General features: G+C 63.6%; 3 protein-coding genes across 3 annotated transcripts; 1 reads left to right on the top strand and 2 right to left on the bottom strand.

Moving 5' to 3' along the window:
- Positions 1-384: 384 nt before the first annotated feature.
- PRDX2 (peroxiredoxin 2) lies at positions 385-7,457 on the bottom strand. The gene is made up of 6 exons (XM_039513747.1): positions 7,330-7,457; positions 4,776-4,881; positions 3,367-3,520; positions 1,885-2,007; positions 1,117-1,247; positions 385-600 (listed from the first exon to the last, which is right to left on the bottom strand). The coding sequence occupies exons 2-6, from the start codon at positions 4,876-4,878 to the stop codon at positions 515-517; spliced, it is 597 nt and encodes a 198-aa protein (XP_039369681.1). The 5' UTR covers positions 4,879-4,881; positions 7,330-7,457; the 3' UTR covers positions 385-514.
- Positions 7,458-8,702: 1,245 nt separating this feature from the next.
- RNASEH2A (ribonuclease H2 subunit A) lies at positions 8,703-13,967 on the top strand. The gene is made up of 8 exons (XM_039513664.1): positions 8,703-8,912; positions 9,648-9,719; positions 10,074-10,200; positions 10,489-10,576; positions 10,870-11,007; positions 11,395-11,482; positions 12,210-12,333; positions 13,348-13,967. The coding sequence occupies exons 1-8, from the start codon at positions 8,786-8,788 to the stop codon at positions 13,481-13,483; spliced, it is 900 nt and encodes a 299-aa protein (XP_039369598.1). The 5' UTR covers positions 8,703-8,785; the 3' UTR covers positions 13,484-13,967.
- Positions 13,856-25,775, bottom strand: RTBDN (retbindin). The gene is made up of 7 exons (XM_039514708.1): positions 25,434-25,775; positions 22,734-22,818; positions 18,492-18,659; positions 17,986-18,085; positions 17,170-17,298; positions 16,553-16,661; positions 13,856-15,591 (listed from the first exon to the last, which is right to left on the bottom strand). The coding sequence occupies exons 1-7, from the start codon at positions 25,773-25,775 to the stop codon at positions 15,331-15,333; spliced, it is 1,194 nt and encodes a 397-aa protein (XP_039370642.1). The 3' UTR covers positions 13,856-15,330.
- Positions 25,776-27,118: the final 1,343 nt, after the last annotated feature.

The following is a 27,118-nucleotide window of genomic DNA, read 5'->3' as shown; positions in this document are numbered from 1 at the left end:
CTTCCAGCCTGGGGGCAGCTGTGCTGCGAGGGGGGGAGGGAGGGAAGCCAAGAGCCTTCAGGGGGTCTCCCCCGAGCAGAGAATCCCAGACCCTGCAACCGGCTCCCCCCCAGAGCAGGCTGACCCTGATGTTCTGGGAGACCAGGATTTGCCTCCCCAGAGCTGGCCGCACACCAGGGCGCTAGCGAGATGCAGCCGACAGCACCACCTAGTGGTGTGAGGTGCTATAGCCTGGGGCCCATCAGAGGCTGGATGATCCACAGGGCACAGCACCAGGGCTTGTGGGGCAACGCTTGGGAGCTGGATGGGGACCCCCCCCCCACCGGCAGGGTCACCCAGACTCTGCCCAACCCCCACCAAATTAAGGATCAGACACAAACCGGCTCCTTTTCAAACAAACCCTTTTATTTTAGTCACAAGCTTCTTCTTGGATTCCCCCCCCCCCAAATAGCCCCTTCCAAGGGGGGGGGGGCACCTTCACAGTAGACCAGGTTCCCCACCAGCTGCCCCGAGCTCAGTGCTGCTTGGCGAAGTATTCCTTGCTGTCCTTCACCGTGGGCTTGATGGTGTCGCTCCCGGGTTGCCAGCCTGCCGGGCACACTGGAGACAGCAGGGCAGGGGGGTTAGGAGACCAGAGGCGGCAGCAGGACATCCCTGCTCTGCATTCCCCCCCACACCTTACTTTGCAGATGGGGAAACTGAGGCAGAGCAAGGAAAACCTCGGTTTGATGCCTAGCGGTTAGAACACTAGCCTAGGACTTGGCAACACTTCCTCTCCAGCTTGGAGGTCTGCCCAGGGCGGCATGGAGGTGCAAGCACCATAGGTCCATGCATGGGGCTCCTGCCCAGCGTGGGGTGGGGGGAGGCATCTCTAACCCTGAGAGAGAAACTCCCCAGTATAAGCAGAGTCTGCAGCCAGCTCGAAACAGCTGGCGTGGAGAGCCCCTCACTTCCCCCCCTCCCTGGGGAACAAACTCAGACCTGCTGCCCCACCCCCCAGCTGTGGGGCACTCACCCCATCTAGACACGCCGCTGCAGCTGGGCCCTGCATTCCCCTAACCCGGCCTCAGCCTTCACCCCAGGGCCCAGAGAGCTCCCCCCAGAGCCCAGCCTCACCTTCCCCGTGCGTGTCCGTGTACTGGAACGCCTGCACCAGACGCAGCACCTCCTCCACCGAGCGCCCCACCGGCAGGTCATTGACCGTGATCTGCCGCAGGATGCCCTTGTCGTCAATGATAAACAGGCCCCTGTGGGGGAAGAGGGATCACACCTCAATGGAAGCCATGGATGGGGGAGCACAAGCCGCCCCCCCCCCAAATCTCAGATCTGTCATGGTGGGGATCCAGTGGGATCTGGGAGCCTGCAGCCTCCCCCTAATGGATGTGGGGCACCCCCACCTAACAGCCCCCCAGGAAGCAGGGACACTCTCCCCACCCCACCAAATCTCTGGGTGCACGTCAGCGCCAGAGATGGGAGATCTCTAGCCTCACTCAGAGCAAGACCGGCTCCAGGGTCACCCAAGTGACCCCCCCAGCCTGGCATCCCATGGGGCTCCTTCCATCTCTCCCCGACCCCCCCACATACCCACCCTGGTGTTCACTGTTTTCACACGCTCCCCCAGCTCCCCGATCAGCATCCTGCTGGCCAGATGCACCCACCCTTCGCTGGCCATGGGGGGGGGGGTCGTTTGACAGTAGCTGGCGCTGCTGTGAAGTTGGGGAGCAGAACTCCAGTGGGGCCCCCCAAAACCCCCATAGGGAGACCAGAGCGGGGCCTCAGCACCCCACCTAACAGCCCCCCAGGAAGCAGGGACACTCTCCCCACCCCACCCCGAGCAGACCCCAGAAGCTCCCCCCACAAGGGCTACCAGTCACCCCCACACACCTGTAGGTGAGTCCCTCATCCTCCTTCAGCACCCCATAATCGGCGGCCAGGCTGTGGGTCAGATCCGACAGCAGAGGGATGTTTATGGTGCCCAGCCCCCCCTCCTTCCGCGGGGTGTTGACCCTACCGGGAGACAAGGGGGTTAGTCCCACACTGGGTACACCCCCAATCCCAGCCATGGGGACCCCCAAATCCAGATCTGCCCCCAGCACTGGCTCCCCACTAGAGGCAGCCACAGGACTGGCCCCAGTGCGTCGGGCACCATTTCCCACTCAGGGGGCACATGGGGCAGAGCCCAGGCTGCAGCAGGTCGGTGGGCTCCAGCACCACACCACCCTGTGCCAGACACCTGCTGGCTCGCAGCATCAGGGGCTGAGGGGCAGCTGGTCCTGCCCGACTCTCCGCCCCTCCAAACTACCAGACGACAGACATCCAGGTTAGAGAAGGCCCCTCCACCAAAATGCCGCAGGCGACAGCAGCAGTCACTGAGCTGCTCAATTGCCTGCCGCCATTTTCCGCAGCACGTCAGCAGAAGGTCCTTCGGCAGCGCAACGGGAGCGGAACCGGAAGCTCCCGTGTGCCCCGTGGGGAGGGCACAAAATGCCGCCCCCTGAATCCTGGCGCCCTAGGCGACCGCCTAGGGTCACCTAATGGAAGCGCTGGCCCTGGAGGGAGGGGCGGGGGTGTGCTGATGAGAGCCCTACTGCCCCATGCTGGGGGGGGAGAGCACCCCACCCCTGCAGACAAGTGCCAGATTAGCTGGCCACTCCCCACCCCCGTTACAGGCCTGTCTCTGGCTGGCTCCGGCCCCACTGGCTGGGGTGATAAGGCTGCTCTCACAGAGGGTGCCCCAGATAAAGCCAGCAGGGGCCCACCCCACCCCACCCTTCTGGGCCCGCTGGTAACGTCTGCTGGATTCTAGTCACAGCCAGGAGGGATGGACCCCACCCCGGCCCCCCATCTGACCCAGGCGCATGGGGCTTTTTGATAGCTCGGGAGGCATCTGAACTGGTCTGGGGGGCGGTTTCAACTCCTGGCGCCCAGGGGCTCTGACCCCTCTGGCCCTTCCCCGTCCCTAGGGGCCCGGTACCAGCTCCAGCCGGGTTCAGGGACTGGACAGGCAGTTCCCCCCGCCCCCAGCCCAGCCAGCGGTGCCAGGCGCCTGTGGTGCAGGGCTGGTGAGATCCTGACCTCACGCCCATCACGGGCCGAGAGGAGAGGGGGTGTCTAGGGGGCATTTCGGTCACCGGCCTGGGACACTTCGGAAGGCGACAGACCCACAGCACGTGACAGATGGAAGCCAGGTTTCCTGATGCATTAGCCTGGCTCGCAATCATAGCCAGCCCCCCCCCCCATTATGTCTCATTCCCTGCCCCCCCCACCAGACAGCTACTCCCCCCCACCCCGGGCCAGATCAGAGATGGGCCCCCCGACCCTGCCAGTCCCCCAGCCTCGGGGGCAGGGAGACCTCGCCCCACGCACCAGGCCAGGTGGGTGAAGTGCGAGTCCACGGAGGCCCCCAGCACCTCGCAGCGCAGCCTGCGGAAATCCTCGGCGCGCTCGCTGAAGGCGATGATCTCGGTGGGGCAGACGAAGGTGAAATCCAGTGGGTAGAAGAACAGCACCACGTACTTGCCTGGGGGGGGTGGGGGGCAGGGGGATAACAGGTCAGCAGGGGGCGCTGTGACGGGAGCGGCTGTCAGGCAGTGGTGCCATTGGCAGAGACCCCATGCTTGGCTCCGCCCCCCACCCCCAGGACCCAATCGCACGGCTGGAGGCCTTGTTTGCAAGCCAGCTGATCTGGTTACAGGGTCTCACCCAGGAGGCACTGGGATTGGTCCCCCTCAAACCCACGCTCAGCCAATCACAAGCCAGCTAACTGGATTATACACAGGGTCCCCCTCCCCAAGTTATCTTTTAAAGAGACAGCGCTGCACACTTGCCTGCCCAGAGGCAGGATGGCAAAACTGCAAGGGCCCCCCTCCCCACAGGAGGTTAATTCTGCCCCAGGGCAGGGGTGGGCAAACTTTTTGGCCTGAGGGCCACATCTGGGTATGGAAATTGTATAGTGGGCCATGAAGGCTGACAAAATTGGGGGTTGGGGTGTGGGAGAGGGTGAGGGCTGTGGGGTGGGGCCAGAAATGAGGAGTTCAGGGTGTGGGAGGGGGCTCCAGACTGGGGCAGGGGGGATGAGGGCTCCAGCTGGGGGTGCATGCTGTGGGGTTAGGGATAAGGGGTTGGGGTGCAGGACTGTGCTCTGGGCTGGGACCGAGGGACTCAGAGGACGGGAGGGGGATCAGGGCTAGGGCAGGGTGCAGGATCTGGGTGGCGCTTATCGGAAGCTGTGGCATGCTGCCTGGCCCACCGGTGCCGCCTCTGCAGCTCCCATTGGCTGCAGTTCCTGGCCAAGGGGTGCTGCAGAGCTGGCGCTTGGGGCGGGGGCAGCATACAGAGCCCCCGGCTGCCCCTACGCATAGGAGCTGGAGGGGGACATGCCACTGCTTCTGGGAGTCACAGCACCACAGCATGTGCTGAGTGGGACAAGTCTGGTGGGAGCTCGAGGGCTGGATTAAAACATCTGAAGGGCCAGATGTGGCCCCCGGGCTGCAGTTTGCCCTCCCCTGCCCTAGAGGCGGTGACCCCGTTCCCCATCGCCATGCAGGCAGACAGAGATTCTGGCAGAATCCCCTGTAGAGGGCCCCAGTATTCATGGATGCACAGAATGTCCTGCTAATACAGTACCAGCAGGGGGCGCTGCGAAGAGCAAGGCAGGAGCACTGGCTGTTGGGGGAGCTCCCGGCAGCTCCCCCCCCAGTGCCTCATCAGGGGAGCTGCAGGGCCCTCCCCGTTAGCAGGGGCTCAGGGCAGAGCCTTCAGCACGTCTCTCTCACCTTTGTAGTCGGAGAGTTTGATCTCTTTGAAGGCTCCATCCACCACGGCCGTGGCATGGAAGCCTGGGGCTGGTTTGCCAATGTGAGCCTTACCGGAAGCCATGTCCTGCAAGAGAAGCCGGGGCTCAGGATGGGTGGCACTGGTTAGTGGGCCTCGCCAGCAACTGTGAGGCGATTCTCTGCAGCAATGGGGGTAGCTAGGAGATGGACCAGAGGGGCCCTGACTTCCAGGAGGTCTCACAGCAGCAGCCCCCGGATTTCTGAGCCGATACCAGCTCCCAGATCAGTCCCAATATCAACTCCCCCTCCCAGTCCACCCCAATCAGCTCCCTCCCAGCTCCGATCTGGGTGATCGGACAATCTCATCTCCAAGCCCCCAGTCACATGAGAGTCACTCACATCCCATGGCTCAGACCACACCAGCTGTTCTGGGTTGGCACTGAGAATGGTAGACCCAGCAGGCATCCCCACCCCACCCCAGCACAGGTATAACCCAGGTACTGCAGAGCTCATGCAAGGCAAAGATCTTTTGGGGGAGGGCAGAACGAGCAGCACTTTATACATACAAGGCACTTTTCACCCCCCAAAGTCGTGCAAATCAATGACACTAATCGGGATTTGGCAAACCGGGTCAGTGCAAAGCTAGGGATAGAGAACCCAGGAGTTCTGACTCCTAGCCCACCAAGCACTAGACCCCCCTCCCCTCCCCCAGCTGGGGATCGAACCCAGGAGTCCTGCCTCCCAGCACTCCGCACTGACAGCTTCGAAAGTGACAGTCCTGCTCTCAGTCCATTCTGTTTGAGCAGACAGAGAACAGGATGCCCCCAAGCTCCCATTATTTTAAACAGGACCTTGGTTAATTTCAGCTCAGAGACCTGGAAATTTTTTGCTTCGCTGCGGGATGAGGCCGGCTAAGCCAGAGGGGAAGAGATACAGGCTGGCAAGAATTTTACTGGGTTTTCCTTCTGTGGCCGTACAGCACCAAGCCCCGGGGGGGGGGGGGGCGGCCTTCTCACTACCATGAGAGAACAGACACCACAAACAAGAGCACAGAGCCATCGCAGGACACATAGCTCTGCTTGGGGGGTCTTTTCGGACAAGAGCCGCCCTACTGGGGGTGGACAGAATTCCCCCAAAGGGCTCCAAGCAATAGGGAGTTTTGCCCTAGTGTCACTGGGGGAAAAGCGCTTTCTCCCTCCATTGTTAGCCTCCACCCCAGAGGCAGCTGCACCCCAAGGCAGTTTGCCCAGCACCCAGGATTCGCTGCCATGGTGCAAGCTAACGGTCAGCAAGCGAGTCTTCAGGGCTGAAAGCAGGTTGGGGTCTAAGGACCTGGGTTCTGTCCCCGGCTGGCCCCGTGAGGTACCTTCGGTGAGTCACTTTCAGCTTCATGCCTCAGTTCCGGCTCTTGCCCGTTGTCCTGTAACCATGGACGGCAGGGCAGGGCCCACATCTCACTAGGTGTCTGTGGAGCACCTGACACGACAGGGTCTCTGCTACCAGCAGGGGGATCTTACACTCCGCTCAGCTGGGATGAGCCCACCTTGGCAGGAGCGGGGCCACCTCTCAGCAAAGACGCTCTGCCTCCGGGTGCAATTTTTACCAGCCACCTGAAGTCACTTGGTTCCCCGCCCCCTTCGAAGTTGCGCTAAACTGGCTTCGCCCCACAGCGCCGAAGCGGGACACGGAGGAAACTCACTGGACAAACCCCAAGCGCGAATTAAGACCCACAAGCCAAATCGCCTCTATGCCACTGTCTGCAATGTCCTGACCAGCACAAAGCAAAGGTGAAACGCTCCCAGCAGGGGAAGGCAGCTGTTCACAGCAGGGCACGTGCCAGGACAGTAAGGAATTAGCCAGCAGCCTAAAATTCACCTTGCTAGGGCCGCGCTGACGGCTCAGCCTCTCTTCCAGCCCCACCATTGTTTCCAGAGGTGCAAGATGGAGAGACTCTCCCCCCCCCCCCCCATAACAGTTTTTCCCTATCCGGCCACTTAGGAACGTTACACATCCCCCAGGGCTCAAAGTTAACCCACTAGCACCACCCAGGAAAACCCAGAGGCACCATTGCAGCGGTTGGCACCTGCTGGAGCTTTGGCCCATAAGTTAAGGCAAGAGAGAGGCCCAGGACGAGTCAGGATCCACGCCTCGCCTCCCCCCCCGGTGCTTTCCAAACCACAAAGGATGGAGCTGCGAGGACCAGCGAGGCAGAGAAGCATCGAGGCTGCAGCCTAGCCGGGGGCCCACCAAAAACAGCAGCAGCTTTGAAAGCAAAAATAGGCAGCAGAGACTGGGGGAGACACACAAAAGGCCCCGTTGGCACTGCCAGGCCCTGGCACGAAACAATCCCCCGCTCAGCTCCTCCTGCGGGATTTGCAAGAGGGTAAAGCAGCCCCCGGAGGCAGGGGAGCCCGTAACCTTCCCCGCCCCAGGTCCGCTTCAGAGCAGCCACTTTGCAAGAGAGCAGCTGCAGGCCCGGGGGTGAGAAGCGCCCCCAGCCCCTGAACCCGGCCTGCAGGGCACGGCCAGGAGCGCGCAGCACAAACGCACCCACCTTGTCGCTGCGCGAACCCCCAACAAACCCAGCCTCTCGCTCCGCGGCGCGTGCACAGCTCGCCTGCAGCCGGGTCTTATAGCCACCCCTCCCTCCACGCCCCCCTCCGGGCTGGGCCGGCCCATTTGGAGCAGAGAGAGGGGGGAGGTGAAGACTAGATCAAGCCGGGGGTGTGGGGCGGGGATTAGACCTCCAAGGGGACTCCCCGCATTGCACGTGGAGGGCGAGGTTCTGGGGGGGAGCATTGCACGGGGTGGGGTAGGGCTACGAGCCCCCCCTGCATTGCACAGAGGGGGGCGGGGTTATGGGCTCTCCCTGCATTGCACAGAGGGGGGTGGGCTATGGGTCACCCTGCATTGCACAGAGGGGGGCGGGGTTATGGGCTCTCCCTGCATTGCACAGAGGGGGGTGGGCTATGGGCCCCCCAGCATTGCACAGAGGGGGGTGGGTTATGGGCTCTCCCTGCATTGCACAGAGGGGGGTGGGCTATGGGGCCCCCCAGCATTGCACAGAGGGGGGCAGGGCCAGCAGTCCCGTGCTCCCCGCTACAGTGCCGGCGAGGGGGGGTTGCAATGCTGCCACGGAGGAACCCCACAGCCCATGTCGGGGAGGCGCCCTAGGGAAGTGGGGCCAAGCTCTGGCCTGAGCTGGGTTTATTTATTTCTCACTCATGTCTCTGTTGGGTCCGTTTATGTTTATTCCCTTGCCTGCTGCGGTGGGGAGTTTCACCCCAGCCCCACGTGCCTCAGTTTCCCCACTGGTGTAATGATCCCGAGCCTCTGAGGATTCCGGAGGGTCGGCGGAGCTGGGGAATTAGGGCATAATTATTAGGACCGTTCCTTAGGGTTTGTTTATGGCTTTATGAATGGCCTTGTGACCTGCACAGGATTGTACCCACCTACATGCCCCTGAGCCCACAGAACCCCCATCAAAGGCCCCCAACCACCCCATACAGCCCCCCCCCTTCACTCCTAAATGCTACCCTGGGCCATGCACAACCACAGGTGGGGGATGTGGGAATGGGAGGGACATGGGTGGGGCCTTTCCCCTCCAAGGGACATGGGCTCAGATCCAATCCCAGGGGCTTCGGAGCCTGGTTCTTAGAGGTTTCTAATCCGATCTGTGGAGCTCGCGGGAGATCAGTGGCTGCTCTTAGAAAGTGGCAATGAATGACTAATTCCAAGGTGACGCAATGAATCTGGTGTAAATGGACCCAGGAGTCCTGGCACACACACCCCAAGCCAGGGATAGAACCCCGGAGTCCTGCCTCCTCCTGCTCTAACCATTAGACCCCTCTCCCCTCCCAGAGCTGGGATAGAAGCCAGGAGTCCTGACCTCTGACCCCCAACCCCAGACGTTGGACTTCCCCTCCCCTAGAACTACAACTCCCAGGCGTCAGTGCGAGGCCGGCCCCGCCCCTGGGCCGGGCTCGGGGCCTCCCGCCCGGGCGCGGAACATGGAGCTGGGGGAGTTCGAGCGGGACAACGCGGGCAGCTGCCGCCTGGGCTCCCCCGTGCCCGAGCTGTGCAGGGCCGGGCCCTGCTGCCTGGGCATCGATGAGGCCGGCAGGGGCCCCGTGCTGGGTACGGAGGAGCCAGCATTGCACGGGGGGCTGGGCAGGGGGACACCCCCCAGCATTGCACGGGGGGCTGGGCAGGGGGACCCCCTAGCATTGCACGGGGGGCTGGGCAGGGGGACCCCCCCAGCATTGCACCGGGGGAGGGACCGGGGAGACCCCCAGCATTGCACGAGGGGAAACCCCCAGCATTGCATGGGGAGACCCCCCCAGCATTGCACGGGGGGCTGGGCAGGGGGACCCCCCCAGCATTGCACGGGGGGAGGGACTGGGGAGACCCCCAGCATTGCACGAGGGGAAACCCCCAGCATTGCACGAGGGGAAACCCCCAGCATTGCATGGGGAGAGCCCCCTTCAATGCATGGAGCAGGGACCCCCCAGTGTTGCATAGGGGTGGGGATAGGGGGCCCTCCCTCTCTGTGCTCCTGAAGGGGGAGCTCCCAGTACAGTGAGGAGGGGGTGATGGGTGGGGCAGCACAAGGCATCTCACAGGATTCCCCCCCCTCCATAACTCCCTGCCGGGGAGGTGGGTCCAACTGCCCTGGGGGAGGAGCTTGGAGCCCCATAACTGGCAGGGGGGTTAGATGGGCCCTGCCCAGTTACCTCTCCCCGTAGTGTGGCCAGGGCTGATCTCCCCTCCCCCCCCCCATGCTGTGGGTGGGAGTTGCGGAGGAGGAGGCTCTTGCACCAGCTGGATGGGCTAGGCTGCCCCCCCCATCTGTGCCTCTGTTTCCCCTCCCAGGTCCCATGGTCTATGCTGTTTGCTACTGCCCATTGGCCAAGCAGGAGGAGCTGGGAGCTCTGAAGATGGCGGGTAAGGACAAGAGCATCATGGGGGTGGGGGGGCTGAATTTCCACCCTGGCCTCCTGTGATTCCCCCTCGGAGGCGGAGCCCAGGGATCTCAGTGGGGGAAGATTGGGAAATTCCGGGTCCTGGTACAGAACTGACAGAGCGAGGGGGGTGCCGGAGAGCTGAGGCTTGGGGGATGGGGCTGCAATGGGGTGGAGGGGGGGCAGGGGGAATATGGATCTGCATGGGGGTAGGGGATGGGGGCAGCAGGGGGGTAAAGGCCCCATAGAGGGAATGTTGGATCATGAGGGCCCCCCCCCAAGATCTCACAGAAGCCCAAGGCCGACTCTAGTGTCCCCCCTCCTTCCCCGCCCCCAGACTCGAAGACACTGACGGAGGCCGAGCGGGAGCAGCTGTTTGGGACGCTGGACGGGGCCAGGGACTTCGTCGGCTGGGCCCTGCACATCCTCTCGCCCAACCTCATCAGCACCAGCATGCAGCAGCGGTGAGAGCCCCGGGTCACCGGCGCCCCCTAGTGGGGAAAGACCCCGTGTCCCATTTCCCCCCTGAGCCAGCCAGGCCCCCCAGCCTGGGGCTGAATCAGCCAATGCCCCCAGAGGGGAAAGGCTCCGTGCCCCCTTCCCCGCTCCTGTTAACCTTAGGAGCCGGATCCCTGGGTGGGTGAGGCAGCTGGAGAGTCTCGAGGGGATTGCGCTGTGTCTGTGCAGCGCCTGGCACAGAGGGGCCTGGGTCTCTGGCGGGTGAATATTAACCCCTCTCCTCTCCCGGCCAGGGCGAAATACAACCTCAACGCCCTGTCCCACGACACGGCCATCGGGCTGATACAGCACGTGCTGGATGCGGGAGTGCAGGTGGCAGAGGTGAGCCGGCCGCAGTCTTTCCCCCCCCCCCCCCGGCCTCAGTTTCCCCATGGGGCAGATTTCTGTCCGCAGGGTGCCCTGATCACAGGGTTGTCAAAGGGGACCGTTGTGGGCATAGCGCTGACATGCACCTTTCTTCCCCCCACTTCCCGCCAGCCTCCCCGTGCCTCAGTTTCTCTATACAGCAACAGGGCAGCCGCCTCCCCACATGGTGCCCTGATCCCAGCACAGGGTGTAGCGGGTGGGGAGGGAGGGGACCTGACCCCGCCGCCCTCACACCCCATCCCTGGCAGGTCTTCGTGGACACGGTGGGGCCGGCGGAGAAGTACCAGGAGAAGCTGAAGCGGCACTTCCCGGAGCTCGAGGTGACCGTGAGGCCGAAGGCTGATTCCCTCTTCCCCATCGTCAGTGCAGCCAGCATCTGTGCCAAGGTGAGGCTTTGGGGTCCCCCCTCTTCAGGGGGCCCGGTGGGGAATGGGCTGAGGAGTCACCAGGCCCCCTGCCCGACTCGGAGCAGTGGACCTGGGCGGGTCTGCGGAATAGGGAGACACCCCGTTCCACTTACCGGGGTGTTATTGGGATCTGCTGGGTGAGCTAATGAGGCCGTTCCATTGGGCCTCCCTCAATCGGCTCCTCACTGGGGGATTCGTCCTCACTTCCTGTCCCAAATGCTGCACGGCGGTTCAACAGCCATTGCGCCCCTCCCCAGAGGCGGCTGCACCTCAGCGCCAGGCGACGGATCCCTGCAGAAACAGCCTGGCGCTGGGGGGATGTTCCTAGCGGCGCCGCCCTGAGCCGACTCCTGTCTGCGTTGGCAGGTGGCGCGGGATCGTGCTGTGAAGAACTGGACGTTCCCGGAGGATCTGGGGGACGTGAGGATGGAGTATGGGTCTGGGTACCCCAATGGTAAATGCCTCCCCCCCCCGCCCCCGCCCCCTGTGAAATCTCAGGGTCAGTGATAGGTCTGACCACAAGGTGGAGCTATTTGCTTATATAGGAGCTGATGATAAATCGATGCTGCCCCATGGGCCCATCTAGCCTGGTATCCTGCCCCCTTCCGAGATTACATGAGCTCCTCCTGTTGTGCTGTGTTGTGTTCACTTCCACTCACCACAGGGCGCGTGTGACCTGGGATCTGCTCCCGGCCTTCCATGGATCTTGCATTGCCTAGGGGTGGGGGCTGCGCTGCCAGGCTCCGAGCCCCCTCCCAGCCCCCTCGGCCTTGACCTTCCTTTAACCCCCTCGGCTGCATCGGGCTGGATTTCTGATCTGCCTTCCAGAGACCGAGGCAGAAGCTAAGTGACGTGCTGAGGTCGTGGGGGACGGCAGTGGTGGAACTGGGGGTAGAACCCAGGAGTCCTGGCTCCCAGTCCCACTGCTCTAACCACTAGACCCTCCCCTCCCAGAGCCAGGGATAGAACCCAGGAGTCCTGGCTCCCAGCCCCACTGCTCTACCCACTAGACCCCCCCCTCCCAGAGCCAGGGATAGAACCCAGGAGTCCTGACTGGTTGGAAAGCTGTCAGGTACCCTCGTTTGCAGTCAGGGAGGTGAGGTGGGGTGGGGAGAGTGTCCGTGGCTGGTGCATTTGCTGCCCCCTGACTCTCATCTCCCCCTCTGCTCCCCGTCCCCCAGATCCCAAGACCAAGGAGTGGCTGGCGCAGTGCCTGGACCCCGTGTTCGGGTACCCGCAGTTTGTGCGTTTCAGCTGGAGCACGGCCCAGACCATCCTGGAGAGCAAGGCCGTGCCCGTGCGCTGGTAGGTGATGGGGGGCGGGACTGAGGGTACCAATCTGTTAGGTCCCTGCAGGGGGCCTGACCTCAGTCTGACCCCTCCCCCCTGGTTGGGTCCCTGCCCCCCACCTGACAGCGATGGGCTGTCACGAGGTCCCGGGCCCTCGGGCACCGTCCATAGCGGCTCAGAGGAGCTGGCTCCAATGCCAAGCGACAGCCCTGCCATCCCTGTTTACGCCCCTGCTGCCCCCTGGGCCCTGCCGGCCCGCTGCTGTCGGGGGGGCTTCCGCTGCCCTCCCCCCGGCATGCGCGGAGGGTGCTGGGCGCAGCTCCCTTCCCGCTCTGGGGTCCCCTCATCGCCCACCAGCTCGTCCTACATCCATGTGTGGGATACAGGAACCACAGGAGACTGCACTGGGCGCAGCCTGGTTCAGTGCCTCCCGTGCCTGGCGCCTCCCCTTCCCAGGCACGCGGCCCGGTGCCAGGACGGCCGGGTGTGGCTCCCTCCCGAGGAGCGATGGCAGAAGAGATGGGGGTTATGGGACTCTGCACCCCCTCAGACTCAGCATGGAGGGGACCTGCCCCATGCTGTTCATTATCTTCCTGTGCAGGCTCACAGCCCCCACGCCCCACCCCAGAGGTGGCTGCATCTCAGCACTGGGCAAGGGATCCCTGTATAAAGAGCCCCCCTGCCCCACCCCAGAGGTGGCTGCATCTCAGCGCTGAGCAAGGGATCCCTGTATAAAGAGCCCCCCTGCCCCACCCCAGAGGTGGCTGCATCTCAGCGCTGAGCAAGGGATCCCTGTATAAAGAGCCCCCCTGCCCCACCCCAGAGGTGGCTGCATCTCAGCGCTGAGCAAGGGATCCCTGTATACACAGGACCAGAGCAGACACCAACTGAGCCCAGCACCCCTGGCCGGCTCTGCCCATCCCTCCCCTCCCAGCCCACCCTGACACCTGCCTCTGCCCTGGCGCCCTGTCTGTATGTGGGGGAGAGCTGAGCTGCCAGGGCCCCGTTCATTTCTTATTCCCTCTCCAGGGATGACAGTGAGGACGACCCCGCTCAGAAGGGCACCCGCTCCGTCCTGTCCTTCTTTGCCCGCAAAGAGTCTTCCAAGCGCCAGCCCCACCGCTTCTTCCACGAACGCAAGCTGGAGCCAGTGACTGGGCTGTAGCGGGCACCAGGGGGTGGCGGGCTGGCCCCATGGCCGTGCCCCCCAGCTGGCCCCATGGCCGTGCCCCCCAGCTGGCCCCATGGCCCCCTCAAGTCAGCGAGAACTTTTGATGCACAGCGTCTGGGATTGTATTTAATTGTGATGCCAACAGATCTGAGCCACCCTCTCCAGGGGCTGGAAGGAGCCAGCTGGAAAGGGGGCTTTTAGGAACCAGCTGCCCCAGTCTCGCTGGCGCCTCCTTGCTGTGGAATTTTCCCCTCCCCCATTTTCCCCACTTTGTTTTAGTTAATAAAACATTTTGAAAAGTCTCTGAGGTTTGTAACAGGTCTGCCCCCCACAGGGCGTGTCCTGGTGTCCCTGAGCCCTGCAGCCACCTCTGGGGTGGGAGCTGATTATACAGGGACTCCTTGTCTGGTGCCGAGATGCAGCCACCTCAGGGGTGGGGCCAAAACAAATCCCATGGACCAAATTTTAAAGGTTTTTATTTTCGTTTATTTCTTTCCACAGTATCGTCTGCTTTTCGAACAGTGTTTTCCCCCTCGTAATCCCCAATGGGCACGTAACGGGCGGGGTGGCCCCATGGGAACTGATGCTCAGAGTGAGGGGTTGAGTACAGGCAGGGGACATTTCAGGGGGCTGCTTTTGAGGGGTGCTGGCTTGAAAGACTGGCACGATCTTCCCCCTACACCTCTGATTCCCCTTCTCTCCCCGCCGGGGGGGGCAGATCCTTGCTTAGAGTCCCGGGGCTCTTGCGGTTTGGAATCGGTGTCCAATGTTCGCCCCGTCGATCTGCCTCCTGTGCTGCACGGCGCCCCCTACTGCCATGCTGGGGCCCGGAGCAGAGCCCCCACCTTGCAGCCCTAGCGCTGGCCTGGGTTGGCCCAGGCGTGCCATCACCCTGCACAGCTAAATTCAGCAGTGACTGGGGGGGGGGAGCACCCCCTGCTGCCCCGGTGGTGTCAGCGGGCTCTTTGCCACCCCCTGCTGGCTGACCCTCGTAGGGCAGTCTAGGAGTTGGTCCAGCAGGAAGCAAATGGACCTGGCTTATCATCAGCTCCTCCTCTGTGTCAAGGGGTCAATCCCCGTCGCTGGGGGGTTCCAACCTGGCACCAGCGTGGGGGGCCAGGGCTGCGCGGGGGTCAGGTGGTGCAGCATCCTCCCCTGCACCTTTGGCCAGCAGCCACTTGAGGTCCTGGCCTGCAGTGCCTCCCGGTGGCTTAGCCGATGTCCGTGCCAGAGAGCTCTCACGGGGCAGTATTGTCTAGTGGTTAGAGCAGGAAGGCAAGATTCCTGGGTTCTGTCCCAGGCTATGGGAATGGGGTGGGGGTGTTGGGAGGCAGGACTCCTGGGTTCCATCCCCGGCTAGTAAGGTAAACTAGTGGTTAGAGCAGGGGAGGATTTAGAACCAAGCTACTGAACTACACTAAGCTCTCAGGCAGCGCCTCTCTGTGCCTCAGTTTCCCTCTCTGCAGTATAGCAAGAGGATGATACAGCTGCATCCCTGCAGGCGTATGTGACCGGGGTGGGGGGTGGGGAGCTGGTTGTGAGCGGGAACTCCCTCCCTGGGAAGCTGGGTGCTAGGGGACGGGGAAGCTAACACCCCTTTGAGCTAGGCCCTATGGCTGTGGGGGGAGGAGGGCTGTGTGGGTCCTGCCCCAGTAGGTGGCTGGATGGGGTGCAGGAGGGGTCAGAGAAGCAGTCATGGTGTGTGTGGGGGGACGATCACAGGGCTGGGGGGGTTGCATAGATTACAAGCATTTCCCGCCCCCCTCCCCCGGCACCTGGGGCGAGCGGTGTGGGAGGGGCTCTCCTAGGGAGTGGGGGAGCTGCGGGGAGGGGCAGCGGGTTTAGAACCCGCTCCCGCTCCCCTCCATGTCCTCCATGAAGACAGAGCGCTTGCGCAGGCCGCGCCGGAGGAGGCTGCTGGCCGGGCAGGGTCCCCGGGGGCTGCCGGCTTTGGTGGAGTCGGGCTCCTCCGAGCTGTCCCCGTCCTCGGGCAGCGGGTCGGCGTCGGAGCCTGTCAGGCTGAGGCAGGGGCAGGGCTCCCGGGCGGCCACGAAGGAGTCGCCCCAGATGTTCTCGCAGAGCTCCCTGCCGTCCCGGTACATCTGGGGGGCAGAGAGAGGGGAGAGGTTAGGGGGTGAGGCCTGGGGCCTTTCCTCTCTAGGGGGTGCCAGCTTGGATGGGAATGGGACATGGGGCCCTTCCCCTCTAGGGGGCGCCAGGTCCTATCCAGCCCCGGGGCAGGGGGACCAGCTGGCTCAGGGGCTGGGGCCTTTCCCCTAGGGGCGCGCGGTCCAGCCCCGGGGCAGGGGGACCAGCTGGCTCAGGGGGGCGGGGAATGGGAGATGGGGCCTTTCCCCTCTAGGGGGCGCCGGATCCTATCCAGCCCCGGGGCCGGGGAGATGACTGGGATATGGGGAGGAGAAGTTGAGTCTCCGCCCGAATCCCTGTGCCAGCCTCGGAGCACGGAGAAGGAGGGAAGCTCGCGCTCCGTCCCCAGGAACGGGCTCTGGGCCTCATGGGCACCCCCTGGTGGTGGGGGCTGCCAGGCAGGGGGCCCTGCCAGCGTTTGCAGCTCTGCTGCCGGCTCAGTGTCTGGGAGCCGCGCGGGGGCCAAGGCGGGGCCTGCTGGGCTGAGCACGGGGAGATCTGGCAATGGCTGGGGCAGTGCCAGCTGCTGGCAGCTCCCCCCCCCCCGACCTGCTGCCCAGGCTGTGGGCACATGGGGATTAGGTGCCCTCAGGAGTGGGGATCTCTATCCCCCTCGATTCCCCCAGCCCCCTCTATCCAGCCCGACGGGTTTATCCCTCTGAGCCAGCCAGTCCCCCGCCCTGGGGCTGGATGGGAACTGGCGCCCCCTAGAGGGGAAAGGCCCCGTGTCCCATTCCACCCCCGCATGCCACGAGTTGGACGGGTCTCAGCCCAGCTCTGAGGTGCCTGTGCCACAGAATCCGTCCCGGTTGGTGCCAACCCAGCTCAGCCGGAGCCCGAGTCCACCACTCCCCCCACCAGTCTCCCCCCGGCAAGGCTGAGCCAGCCCCTCCCCTGATAGCAGAGCCCCCTCACCTGCCCGTAGGACACACAGTCCTGGCTGCAGTTGTTCCCCTGGGGACCCCACTGCCAGTCACTCAGCCAGTTGCGGGCACAAGTCAGGTCATCCTTGCAGGCTTCATACCTGGGGGAGGGGTGAGAAGGGGGGACAGGCTGGGATTGAGACAGACTAGGGGGCTGATCAGCTGGGGTGTTTCAGGGCCAACCTACCCCCGTATTGCCCCACATCGGACCCCTGGGTCCATCCAGCCCAGTCGCCCAGCTTCACTGCTGCACTCCAGCGCCTTGCAGCAGGGAGTTCCACCAGTCCATCATGCGTTAAAGGGGCCATTCCTGGCAGGTGGGAGAGACCTTCAGACCGGCCCATCCTGGAGCTTGTCATGGGGACTGGATTCTCTTTTCCCCTTGGCCGTTGCTGTCTGGAGTCACGGGTGAACTCGCGTCCTCCCTAGGAATAGCCTGGCTCCCAGCACCCCTGCCCCCCCTAACCACTAGACCCTGCTTCCCTCCCAGAGCCAGGGATAGAACCCAGGAGTCCTGGCTCCCCCCCCAACCACTGGACCCCACTCCCCTCCCAGAGCCAGGGGTACAACCCAGGAGTTGGGAAGGAGGGGGAAGACGCACTGACTCACCAGGCCTCACAGAAGCTCAGGCAGAGGGGCACCTCCAGGACGGCTGTGGGGCGCTGGGGGTGGGGCCAGCGGGCGGCGCTGGGGGAGCAGCGGTAGAAGCATTCAACCCGCTGCAGGTAGTTCTCACACCTGGGATAGAGAGCGGGGATTAGAGTGGGGAGCCCCACAGGCCGCCTCTGGGGCACCGTTGAGCCGTGCGCTGGCAGGATGCTGCAGGGAGAGGGCAGGGGCTTAGCAGGGGGCACCATCCCTCAGCAGGCAGTGCTGGCCCCAGGGCGGCACTAGGGGGCGCTGTGGGGAGCGGGTTTAGCCTGCAGTGCTCCCGCTCAGTGCTGACCCAGGGCGGCACTAGGGGGCGCTCTCCTGCTGGTGGTCCCACCTGTTGAGGTTGGGATATAACTTAGGTCTGTGTGTAACCCTCGGCTTCTAGATTAGAATTTCAAATTGAGAGCGTGACACCATCCACCAGCAGGGCACTGCTGTGGGGAAGCTCACAGCCGGGGGTAGCTGGGTGCTAGCAGGGCACCGCTGCGGGGAAGCTCACAGCCGGGGGTAGCTGGGTGCTAGCAAGGCACCGCTGCGGGGAAGCTCACAGCCGGGGGTAGCTGGGTGCTAGCAGGGCACCGCTGCGGGGAAGCTCACAGCCGGGGGTAGCTGGGTGCTAGCAGGGCACCGCTGCGGGGAAGCTCACAGCCGGGGGTAGCTGGGTGCTAGCAGGGCACTGCTGCGGGGAAGCTCACAGCTGGGCGTAGCTGGGTGCTAGCAGGGCACTGCTGCGGGGAAGCTCACAGCCGAGGCAGGCAGAGGGATGGGTACCTGGGGCTGAGGCTCCCGCAGCGATTCCAGTAGCTGTCGTTGACCTTGGCGAGTGGGGCGCTGGAGATCTCCTGGGCCACGCTGGGGGAGCAGCAGGCGTCTGGGAAGAGAGCCCGGCCGTCCATCAGCACCAACCTTGACTCCCCACCCAGGGCCGGACCCCCACCACTGGCCCCCGCCCTGTGCCCAGGGGCTCCCCGGGCCAGGGCCTGGCGTGTGAGGGGTGTTGGGCCCCTCTCGTTCTCCAGAGCACAGGGCTCCCCAGCAAGACAGGGGCAAAGCTACTGCTCACAGGGTCGGGGAGGGGGGGGCTGGGGAGTCAGGACTCCTGGGTTCTATCCCCAGCTCTGGGAGGGGAGTGGGGTCTAGTGGTTAGAGCGGGGGGGGGGGGCTGGGACTGGAGAAACTCCTTGAAATCACCTGCTCTGACCTAGTTTCGTCCTCCCAAAACCTCCAATTTTGTGCCCCTCCACCCAGTCCCGGGCCACCCCATGCCCATCACTCACTGGCGGCGTAGAGCTGGCAAACGCCCAGGTGCCCCTCGGGGCTCGGCGCCACCTTGCGCTTCCCTCCAGCCAGGCAGCGGCTGTCCAGCCCCCCGGCGCCTCCGCACAGCACGGCCAGCACCCAGCCGATGGCCAGTGCCCACACGCTGCCCCCGCCACTCATGGCACCTGGGAACAGAACCAAAGGGGGGGGCTTGGTCAGAAGGGAAAGGTTGGAGGCTCCCCCAGTCGCCTGCCCTGGGGGTGGGGATGGGACGGGGAGTGGGGGGATGGGGACAGTACGACTGGCTTTGGGGGGTGGGAGGCCCCCACTCTGGGACCAGCTTGGCGTGGGTGAAGGGCAGGGGTGATGCTGAGTCTGGGGGGGGGCACAGTGTATGGTGCTGTCTCTCTACCTCCCCCACCAGCTGGGTCTCTCTGACAGCCCAAGTCCCCGCTGGCACGGCCCCTTTGGTCATTATTCAGCTTATGCAACAGCGGTCAGTTGTTGACCCCCAGCCGTTTTGCCCCTCTGGCGCGGGGCTGGCTGGGAAGCTGCACAGTGGCCTTCCTGACCCCTGCAGTGAGCGGTGCCCTGGAGCATCACAGTGACTGACCCAGAATTTCCTCAGTAACCACAGACCTTCCCCAAGGCCAGGAAAGGATCCAACCCCTCAGTCCTCACATCCAAGCTCTCACTCGGGACTGGCTGCCCTGGCTCGATCTCCGCTACAATTCCCCCCACGTTGGCTCAACCGCATCTTTCCGGGGTAGACTTGACTTCCAGCAGTGACTGTGTCAGCAGGGGAGCTGCGAGCCAGGACTCCTGGGTTCTAGCTTCAGACCGGGTGGCTCGCATGCTGGGGAAGGTGCCTTGGGGGGGCTCAGCCCATCTGATCCGTTCCCCCTAATTGGATTTGAATTAAGGACCTGGCTGTAAGTTGGACTTGGCAGCTTCTGCCCCCGGGGCCCAAGGTGACTCCTGCTTACGGAGCCAGATCTTGCCTTCCCCAGCGAATTAGGCCGATAGGCCGAAATTAGACACGGCAGGTGTGTGTGTGTGGGGGGGCACCTGGCTCTGGCAACATCCTCCCCGCTGGAAGATCAGATTTCCCCCAGTGCTGCTTGCCTAGGAGAAACCCAACTCCCTGCTCTCCCCAAGGGCAGCTAGGGACCAAACCCAGTCTCCCCCCCCCCGCTCTAACCACTAGACACCACTCCCCTCCCAGAGCAGGGAACGGAAGCCAGGAGCCTGGGTCCCCCTCGCTCTAACCACTAGACCCTGCTCCCTTCCTCCCAGAGCTGGGGAAAGAACCCAGGAGTCCTGGCTCTGAGTCGCATTGGAAAGGCCTGGTTTTCCTTCCCAGAAGGACAAATGCTTGCGTGGGTGGGGGAGGGGTGCTGTGTTACCAGCCCCAGCAATGAGTCAGCCCCACCCCCCCAAAAAACCCACGAGAAATTTAAATAAAATGACTCCCTGTTTTTTCGAACTGGGTGTGTGTTTGAGTCTTTAAGGAGTCATATTTTCCTGCTTTTCGTTGGCAGCATGAGGGCTGGAGTCTGGCTTTTGAGGAAAACAAATGAACAGAGTCTGTCCCGTCCCATCCCATGACCCCAGGAGCTGGGGCTTTAAGGAAGAGAACGAGGCTCTGAGTGATGCTGCACAATATCCTGGCGTCAGCGTCTCTTTCTGTCCCCGTCTTGACCCCCGGAACTGCGGCTAATGGGAATTACTGACACACACACACCTCGGGCGGCATTTTTTGTTTTGGTTTAACTGAAGCTGCTTTAAAAAAAAAAACAGGTACAATTTCAGCCTCTCCAATAGCCTGGGTATGACACTGCAACCAAGGTCAGGGTCCCATTGTGGTGTGTGCAATATTAGCAGCATTACGGTAGCACCTGGCGACACACACACCCCCGACCCCCCAACCGAGATCAGGGCCCCATTGTGTTGGATGCTGCACAGACACCTCTGAGGCAGACCCTGCCCCAAGCTCGTCTTATTCTAACTAGACCAAGGAAGGATCATTATCTCCATTGTCAGATGGGGAAACTGAGGCACATGGCAATCAAATGATTGATCCCAGGAGCCAGGACACCTGGGTTCTATCCCCAGTTCTGGGTGGGGAGTGGTGTCTAGGGGTTAGAGCAAGGGGGGCGGGGCTGTGAGTCAGGACTCCTGGGTTCTATTTCCAGCTCAGGGAGGGAGAATGGTCTAGTGGTTAGAGCAGGGGGGGCTGAGGACCAGGAGAGCACAGGAGGCGTGCGAGAGCCAGCAGGTGCTATTGAGAACTAACAGCCTCCCTCCTTCCTGTCTCCCCCAGTTCCTGCCAGGGGCCAGTGGGGGCCAGGTGAGTTGCATTTCTCCACCTGGGGCTGGAGGGACCATCCCCCACAGGCAGGTTAGTCCAGGGCGTTTCTGGCACCTTCCTATGAAGCAGCTGGACCTGGGCCCTGCAGGAGATTGGGGAAGAGGCTGGATGGGCCGAGGGTCTAAGCCCCCCGGGAGGAACCCCCTGGCCCAGGCAGCGTCATGCTCACCCAGCTGCTCTCTCGGCCTCACTCGGCCCGTAGATCAAACCACCCAATCTAGAGCAGCCTTTGGGTAGGCCCCAGCCACGGCTCGCGCCACAGCTGCAGAGGGGTGCAAAGAACAGATGCCTGGGTTCTATCCCTGGCTCTGCAAGTGGGGTCTGACGGTTAGAGCGGGGGGGCTGGGAGCTAGGACACCTGGGTTCTATCCCTGGCTCTGCAAGTGGAGTGGGGTCTGGCAGTTAGAGCAGGGGGGGCTGGGAGCCAGGACGCCTGGGTTCTATCCCTGGCTCTGCAAGTGGAGTGGGGTCTGGCAGTTAGAGCAGGGGGGGCTGGGAGCCAGGACACCTGGGTTCTATCCCTGGCTCTGGGAGGGGAGTGGGCAGGGCTGCCTGGGGGGGCAAGTGGGGCAATTTGCCCCAGGCCCCACAGGGGTCCCCCCAAGAATATAATATTCTATAGTTTTGCAACTTTTTTTATGGAAGGGGCCCCCAAAATTGCTTTTCCCCAGTCCCCCTGAATCCTCTGGGCAGCCCTGGGAGTGGGGTCTCATGGTTAGAGCAGTGGGGGCTGGGAGCCAGGACACCTGGGTTCTATCCCCAGCTCTGCAACAGGAGTGGGGTCTGGTGGTTAGAGCAGGGGTGGGGGCTGGGAGCCAGGACGCCTGGGTTCTATCCCCGGCTCTGGGAGGGGAGTGGAGTCTGGTGGTTAGAGCGGGGGGGCTGGGAGCCAGGACGCCTGGGTTCTATCCCCGGCTCTGGGAGGGGAGTGGGGTCTGGTGGTTAGAGCAGCGGGGGCCGGGAGCCAGGACGCCTGGGTTCTATCCCCAGCTCTGGGAGGGGAGTGGGGTCTGGTGGTTAGAGCGGGGGGGCTGGGAGCCAGGACGCCTGGGTTCTATCCCCGGCTCTGGGAGGGGAGTGGGGTCTGGTGGTTAGAGCAGGGGGGGCCGGGAGCCAGGACGCCTTCCTAGCTGTGCTGCGTGACTTTGGGGGAGGCATTTCCCTACTTTGTGTCCCCCCTTCCCCTTTCTACATCCCTCGAAGCTCTCAAAGCGCCCTACGCCCGCAGCCCTCAGCCGTTCCAGACCCCCGGACGCCTTTCAGGAGGCTGATTTGTTCTGAGCACCCCCAGGTTTCACCTCACTTCAAAACCACTTGCTTACAGAACCAGACACCAAAATCCCAGTGTCGCAGCCACACTAGTGCTGAGCAATGGCTGGATTTCTCCTCTGAACCAGGTCATTATAAAATCAGCCCCCTGGGATGGAAACCTCGGACCTACCTTTCCCTGGATGATCTATGGAGCAGTGGAAACGAGTCACTGTCTGTCTGAAATGGGAGTGTGTCCTGGCCTGGGAAGCGCTTTTCATGTGGCCTGTTGTAAAACTAGGCAAATCTCTAGGGGAGCCGATGTCCCCCCTGGAGCCCTGGCTGAGAACCGGGAGCTGAGTGGGGGTGGTGGGTTATAGAAGAGGGAAACTGAGGCAGAGGGAAATTCAAGCGATTGGTCCGAGCTCCCAGGGGCAGCCGGTGGCAGAACAGGGCTCTGAACCCAGGAGTCCTGGCACCCCAGCCAGCCCCTTAACTCCCCCCCTCAGTCACGATTTCCATGACCCTGAAATCACGCTCTTCTCCCCCCAATAAAATCAAATAGCCGCCCCCCCTCGGTGGGGCAGGACCCTCGCCCCTGACCCCCCCTCACCCCAAACTCTCCGCGGCTTTGATTTACCCGGCGGCTCTTCTGCCAGGGCCGAGGTTTTCCGTCTCCTGCTCTGGACTCGTCTGGCTTTGCCCCGGGTGGGGAGGGAGCCCGGCTGCGGAGGGGGGGGCGGAGTGAATGAGGGGGGGGGGTTGGGGGGCGGAGTGAATCGGGGGGGGCGGGGCGGGCCGACTAGTTCTTCGGGTGATTTCAAACTAGCGCCCCACGTGTGGGGGGGGGGACACGGTCTGGTTCGTTCTCCGTGTCGCTGATTCTCTGCCTCCCCCCCAAGCCGTGCGGGCCCCCAAGTTATAGGGGCGGCCCGCGCTAGCAGGGGGCTGAGCTCCGTGATGCAGGAGCCCCCCTTCCAGCCCCATGTTCTGATGTGATAACCGCCACCCCTCACAGCAGCCGCTGGGATTTCTATGGGGGGGTGGACCCCCCCCCATCTCCACTTCCCACAAACCGAGCCCGCGGGGTTGGGGGCGTCGGGCTCCTCTGGGTGGATGTGTCACCGCCAGGAGATGGGGGTGGGGGACCCCCCCGCACCCCCTTTTCCCTAGTGGCTGCCGGAGGGTGGAACTGGGCCGCCAGACACCCCCGCCTGCTGTAATTAACCAGGAGGGAAATCGGCCCCCCCCCGACCCTTGTGTCTACCTGCGCAGGCTGCTGGACGGGGGGGGGTCTTGTCTGGGTGACGGGGGGGGCGATCTCCCACCCCGCTGCCGCCGCTGGGCTCGGGAGCGGCGCCTCAGTTCGCCTCCTGCTCCGGCTGCTGCAAAGGAAACCCCTCCCCGCCCTTCTCCCAGCCCACCCTGCAGCAGCCACTCGCCAGCCGGAGCGGCGCTGGGGTGAATCCGGAGTGGCCCGCGTCACACGGGGGCGGGGGAGGGGCGCTCTGTCTGTCCCCCTCCTCCTCCCTCAGCCGAACCTCTGGGGCCTGGTCTGGGTCTGCGTTTGGAGCTGGGACCGTGGATCTTGCTTAAAACCGATGTCTTCTGCTCCCCCTGGTGGGCGACTGAGATGCAGCCACCTCTGGGGTGTGTGCGGGGTGTGTTTATACTGGGATCTCACCTGGCGCTGAGATGCAGCCACCGCTGGGTTAGGCCATGGGGGCTGCTTATATAGGGGTCTCTCAGCCAGTGCTGAGATGCAGCTGCCTCTGGGGTGGGGCACAGGAGCAATTTAACAGCCGCGTAGCACAACAATTTCATCCAGGGAGTGAAATGGCAGCCTGTGTCCACCTGAACCAGCGGGCGAGCGGGGAGGGTTTAGGGAGGCATCTTGGAGATAGACACCCAGGGAGGTGGTAGGGGTCCCTGAGACCCCATCTTCCTCCCCCACACACTGCATGGGGTGATCTCTGAGTTCCTTCTGCCCTTTTAATGGTGATCAACTCCCCCCTTGTCTTTCCGGGTCCTCCGGGGATCACTGGGGCGCTACATGGAGCCATGGAGTCCGATCCGCAAGGGGAATGTGTCTGGGGGGGGGGCGAGTCAGCAGGGATCAGGACAGGCAGGGTGGGCCCGGAGCTGTGTAATTGACAAAGCCAGAACCCTCGCCCCGCCACATGGGGCCTCCTGGCTCTGGGAGGCGTGTGGGGTCTAGTGGTTAGAGCGGGGGGGGGCGGTGCTGGGATGGGAGTCAGGACTCCTGGGTCCCGCTCCCAGCTCCGGCAGGGGCGTGGCTAAAGCCCTGTGTGGGGCTCACCTCCAAAAACCCGGTGCCAGAGGCTGAGCCAGCCTTGATCCCGGTGGCCTTTCTGGGCGCTGCCGGGCAGTGGGGGGCCCTGGCAGTGGATCGCTGGTGCCACCTAGAGGGCCGCGTGCGCCTGTGGGTGCCAGGCTGCGGGGTGCCCATGGGAGTGTGTTGTGTCTACACCTGCCATGGCGGAACAGTCCCGGCCTGCACCTCAGGGGTCCCCAGGGCAGCGCTGGGGACAATCGGCAGGAGCTGCAGCCCCCCACGTTGTGGGTCGGTTGAATGGCTCTAGTGTTGGGGGTGGGAGTGGGGCCCAAGAACACGTGGGACTAGGAGACAGGACTCCTGGGGTCTGTGCTGAGCTCTGGGAGGGGAGTGGTGTCTAGTGGTTAGAGCGGGGGAGGGGGCTAGGGGTCAGGACTCCTGGGGTCTGCTCTGAGTGGGGAGCGGGAGTCAGGTCTCCTGGGTTCAATGATCAGATCGGATAAGGGAGGGGAGTCTAGTGATTAGAGCGGGGTGGGGCTTGGGGTCAGGACTCCTGGATTCTGTGCTGAGCTCTGGGAGGAGAGTGGGGTCTAGTGGTTAGAGCAGGGGGGGCTGGGAGCAGGACTCCTGGGTTCTCTCCCCAGCTCTGGGAGGGGATTGGGGTCTAGTGGTTAGAGCAGGGGGGGCTAGGGATCAGGATTCCTGGGTTCAATGATCAGATCGGATGAGGGAGGGGAGTCTAGTGGTTAGAGCGGGGGAGGGGGCTTGGGGTCAGGACTCCCGGGTTCTGTGCTGAGCTCTGGGAGGGAGTGGGGGGCTGAGTCTCATGCCCTTGCTCCGTGCCTCAGTTTCTAGCACTAGAAAAGGTTCAGAAAAGAGCAACTAAAATGGTTAGAGCGGGAGGGGCTTGGGGTCAGGACTCCCGGGTTCTGTGCTGAGCTCTGGGAGGGAGTGGGGGGCTGAGTCTCATGCCCTTGCTCCGTGCCTCAGTTTCCCCCAATGGGGTCCATAGCTGGGCAGGGCTAGCAAAGTGCGTGGTATTACCAGGGCTTTGCCGATGGCTGTTTGGCATCGGGTGGGGGTGGGGGGAATTGCTCCTTCTGTCCTCCTTGCCCGCAGGGTTGGCCCGTGCCCTGGGGACCGGGGCGCTGCCTGGCTTAATCCGGACAAGTGTCGTCCCTGCTTTGCCCTCAGTGCTTCCGGCAGGGACGTGGCCTCCGCTAAGCGCCGGATGGGATTAGGGGCCGCTGCGCGAAGGGGAATTAGAACAGCTGCTGCCATCTGGCTGGGGCCAGCACCCGCGGGCGTGGGGCCAGCACCCGCGGGCGTGGGGCCAGCACCCGTGGGCGTGGGGCCAGCACCCGCGGGCGTGGGGCCAGCACCCATGGGCGTGGGCCCAAGGCGAGCGCTGGCCCCGGGGCCTTCATCTGCTCTGGATTGTCGGGGACCAGGCAAAAGCTGGGTTCATGGGCGGCCCAGCCACTCCCCTGCTTCAAGCCACTAGACCCCGCCTCTGGTCCCAGAGCCAGAAATAGAACCCAGGAGTCCTGCCGCCCTCCCCGCCCCCCGCGCTAGCCGTGGGGACTGAACACAAGCCCTTGAAGCAGGAGTGTCAAAGAGCCCCGGGGCCCCCAGGTTGTAGTACAGGGACTGGCCACCAGAGAGCGACAGAGCCACGCGGCATGTCTGTGGGGCCCACCAATAGTGCACGTTTCCCCAGCGATGGTTCTTAAAGTGCTTTGTCTGGAAGGGGCCCAGCAGGGGTGGGGGGAGGTTCGGGCTCTGAGCGGCTCCGCTGTTCGGACCCCCGGGCCCAGAAACACAGCGCGGGGGGTGGGGGGGTGTTGTGTTTCCACCCAGGCAGCCCGGGGGAGGCGAGAGAACCCAGGAGTCCGGCCCCTGGAGAGCTCCCAGCCCCAGTCCTTCAGCTCCAGCACCATGGACAGCGCAGGGTGCAGCGCTCGGCGTGTCCCGCGGCTGTGACTGGCTGCAGCTGTGTGTGTGTGTGTGTGGGGGGGGGGGTCTTACACGCCTCTCCCTCCTCTGCCTGCCCCAGGCCCTCCCCCTCCATCACCCCATGGAGAGTCTGGGCTCTGCTCCTGCACCCAGCCCGCTGGGTGGCGCCCTCCTCCCAAGCGACCCCTGGCACTGCCGGCGTCCGGGTGGGAACACGCGTCACCCAGACACGCAGGCCGGGCGCACGCACGCTGGCCCGGGGCTGGTCTCTGCCCCATCCGGTAACCAGTCTCCTGGGCGTGACCCCGTGGGCACCGACGACCCAGGTGGTTCCGGGGGGCCAGGCCCATGGCCTCCAAGACTCTGAGATTGGGCCTTCGGCACCAGTGACCCCGTCTCTCTCTCTGTGGCTCCCTCACACCGTCCGTTAGCGCCCACCCCAGCCACTCACTCATCACACACCAGCGCACACAAACACACAGACCCACACTCCCCACCAGCAGCCAGACACCTGCCCCTGCAGGGAACCCTCCCCCTGCACAAACACACCCACAGCTGCCCTCCCCATCCCAGCCTGGCACGCACGCACCCCCCCACACACACACCCCTCCCTCTCCAGGCCCTGCTGTGTCTGCTGGGCCCAGTCCTCGCTATTGATTTCCTTTAACTGCTCCATTAGGCTGCAGATTGCCCTGGCCGCCCACCAAGCACATTTACGGCGCTGGCCCAGCCCATCGACCCGATGCCGCCTGCCCGTTGGCGCTGAGGCTGGC

This window comes from Mauremys reevesii, linkage group 25 (assembly GCF_016161935.1).
Source record: "Mauremys reevesii isolate NIE-2019 linkage group 25, ASM1616193v1, whole genome shotgun sequence".
Classification (NCBI taxonomy): Eukaryota; Metazoa; Chordata; order Testudines; family Geoemydidae; genus Mauremys; species Mauremys reevesii.
Note: the sequence above shows the minus strand (reverse complement) of the source record. Positions and strands in the feature narration are given on the sequence as shown.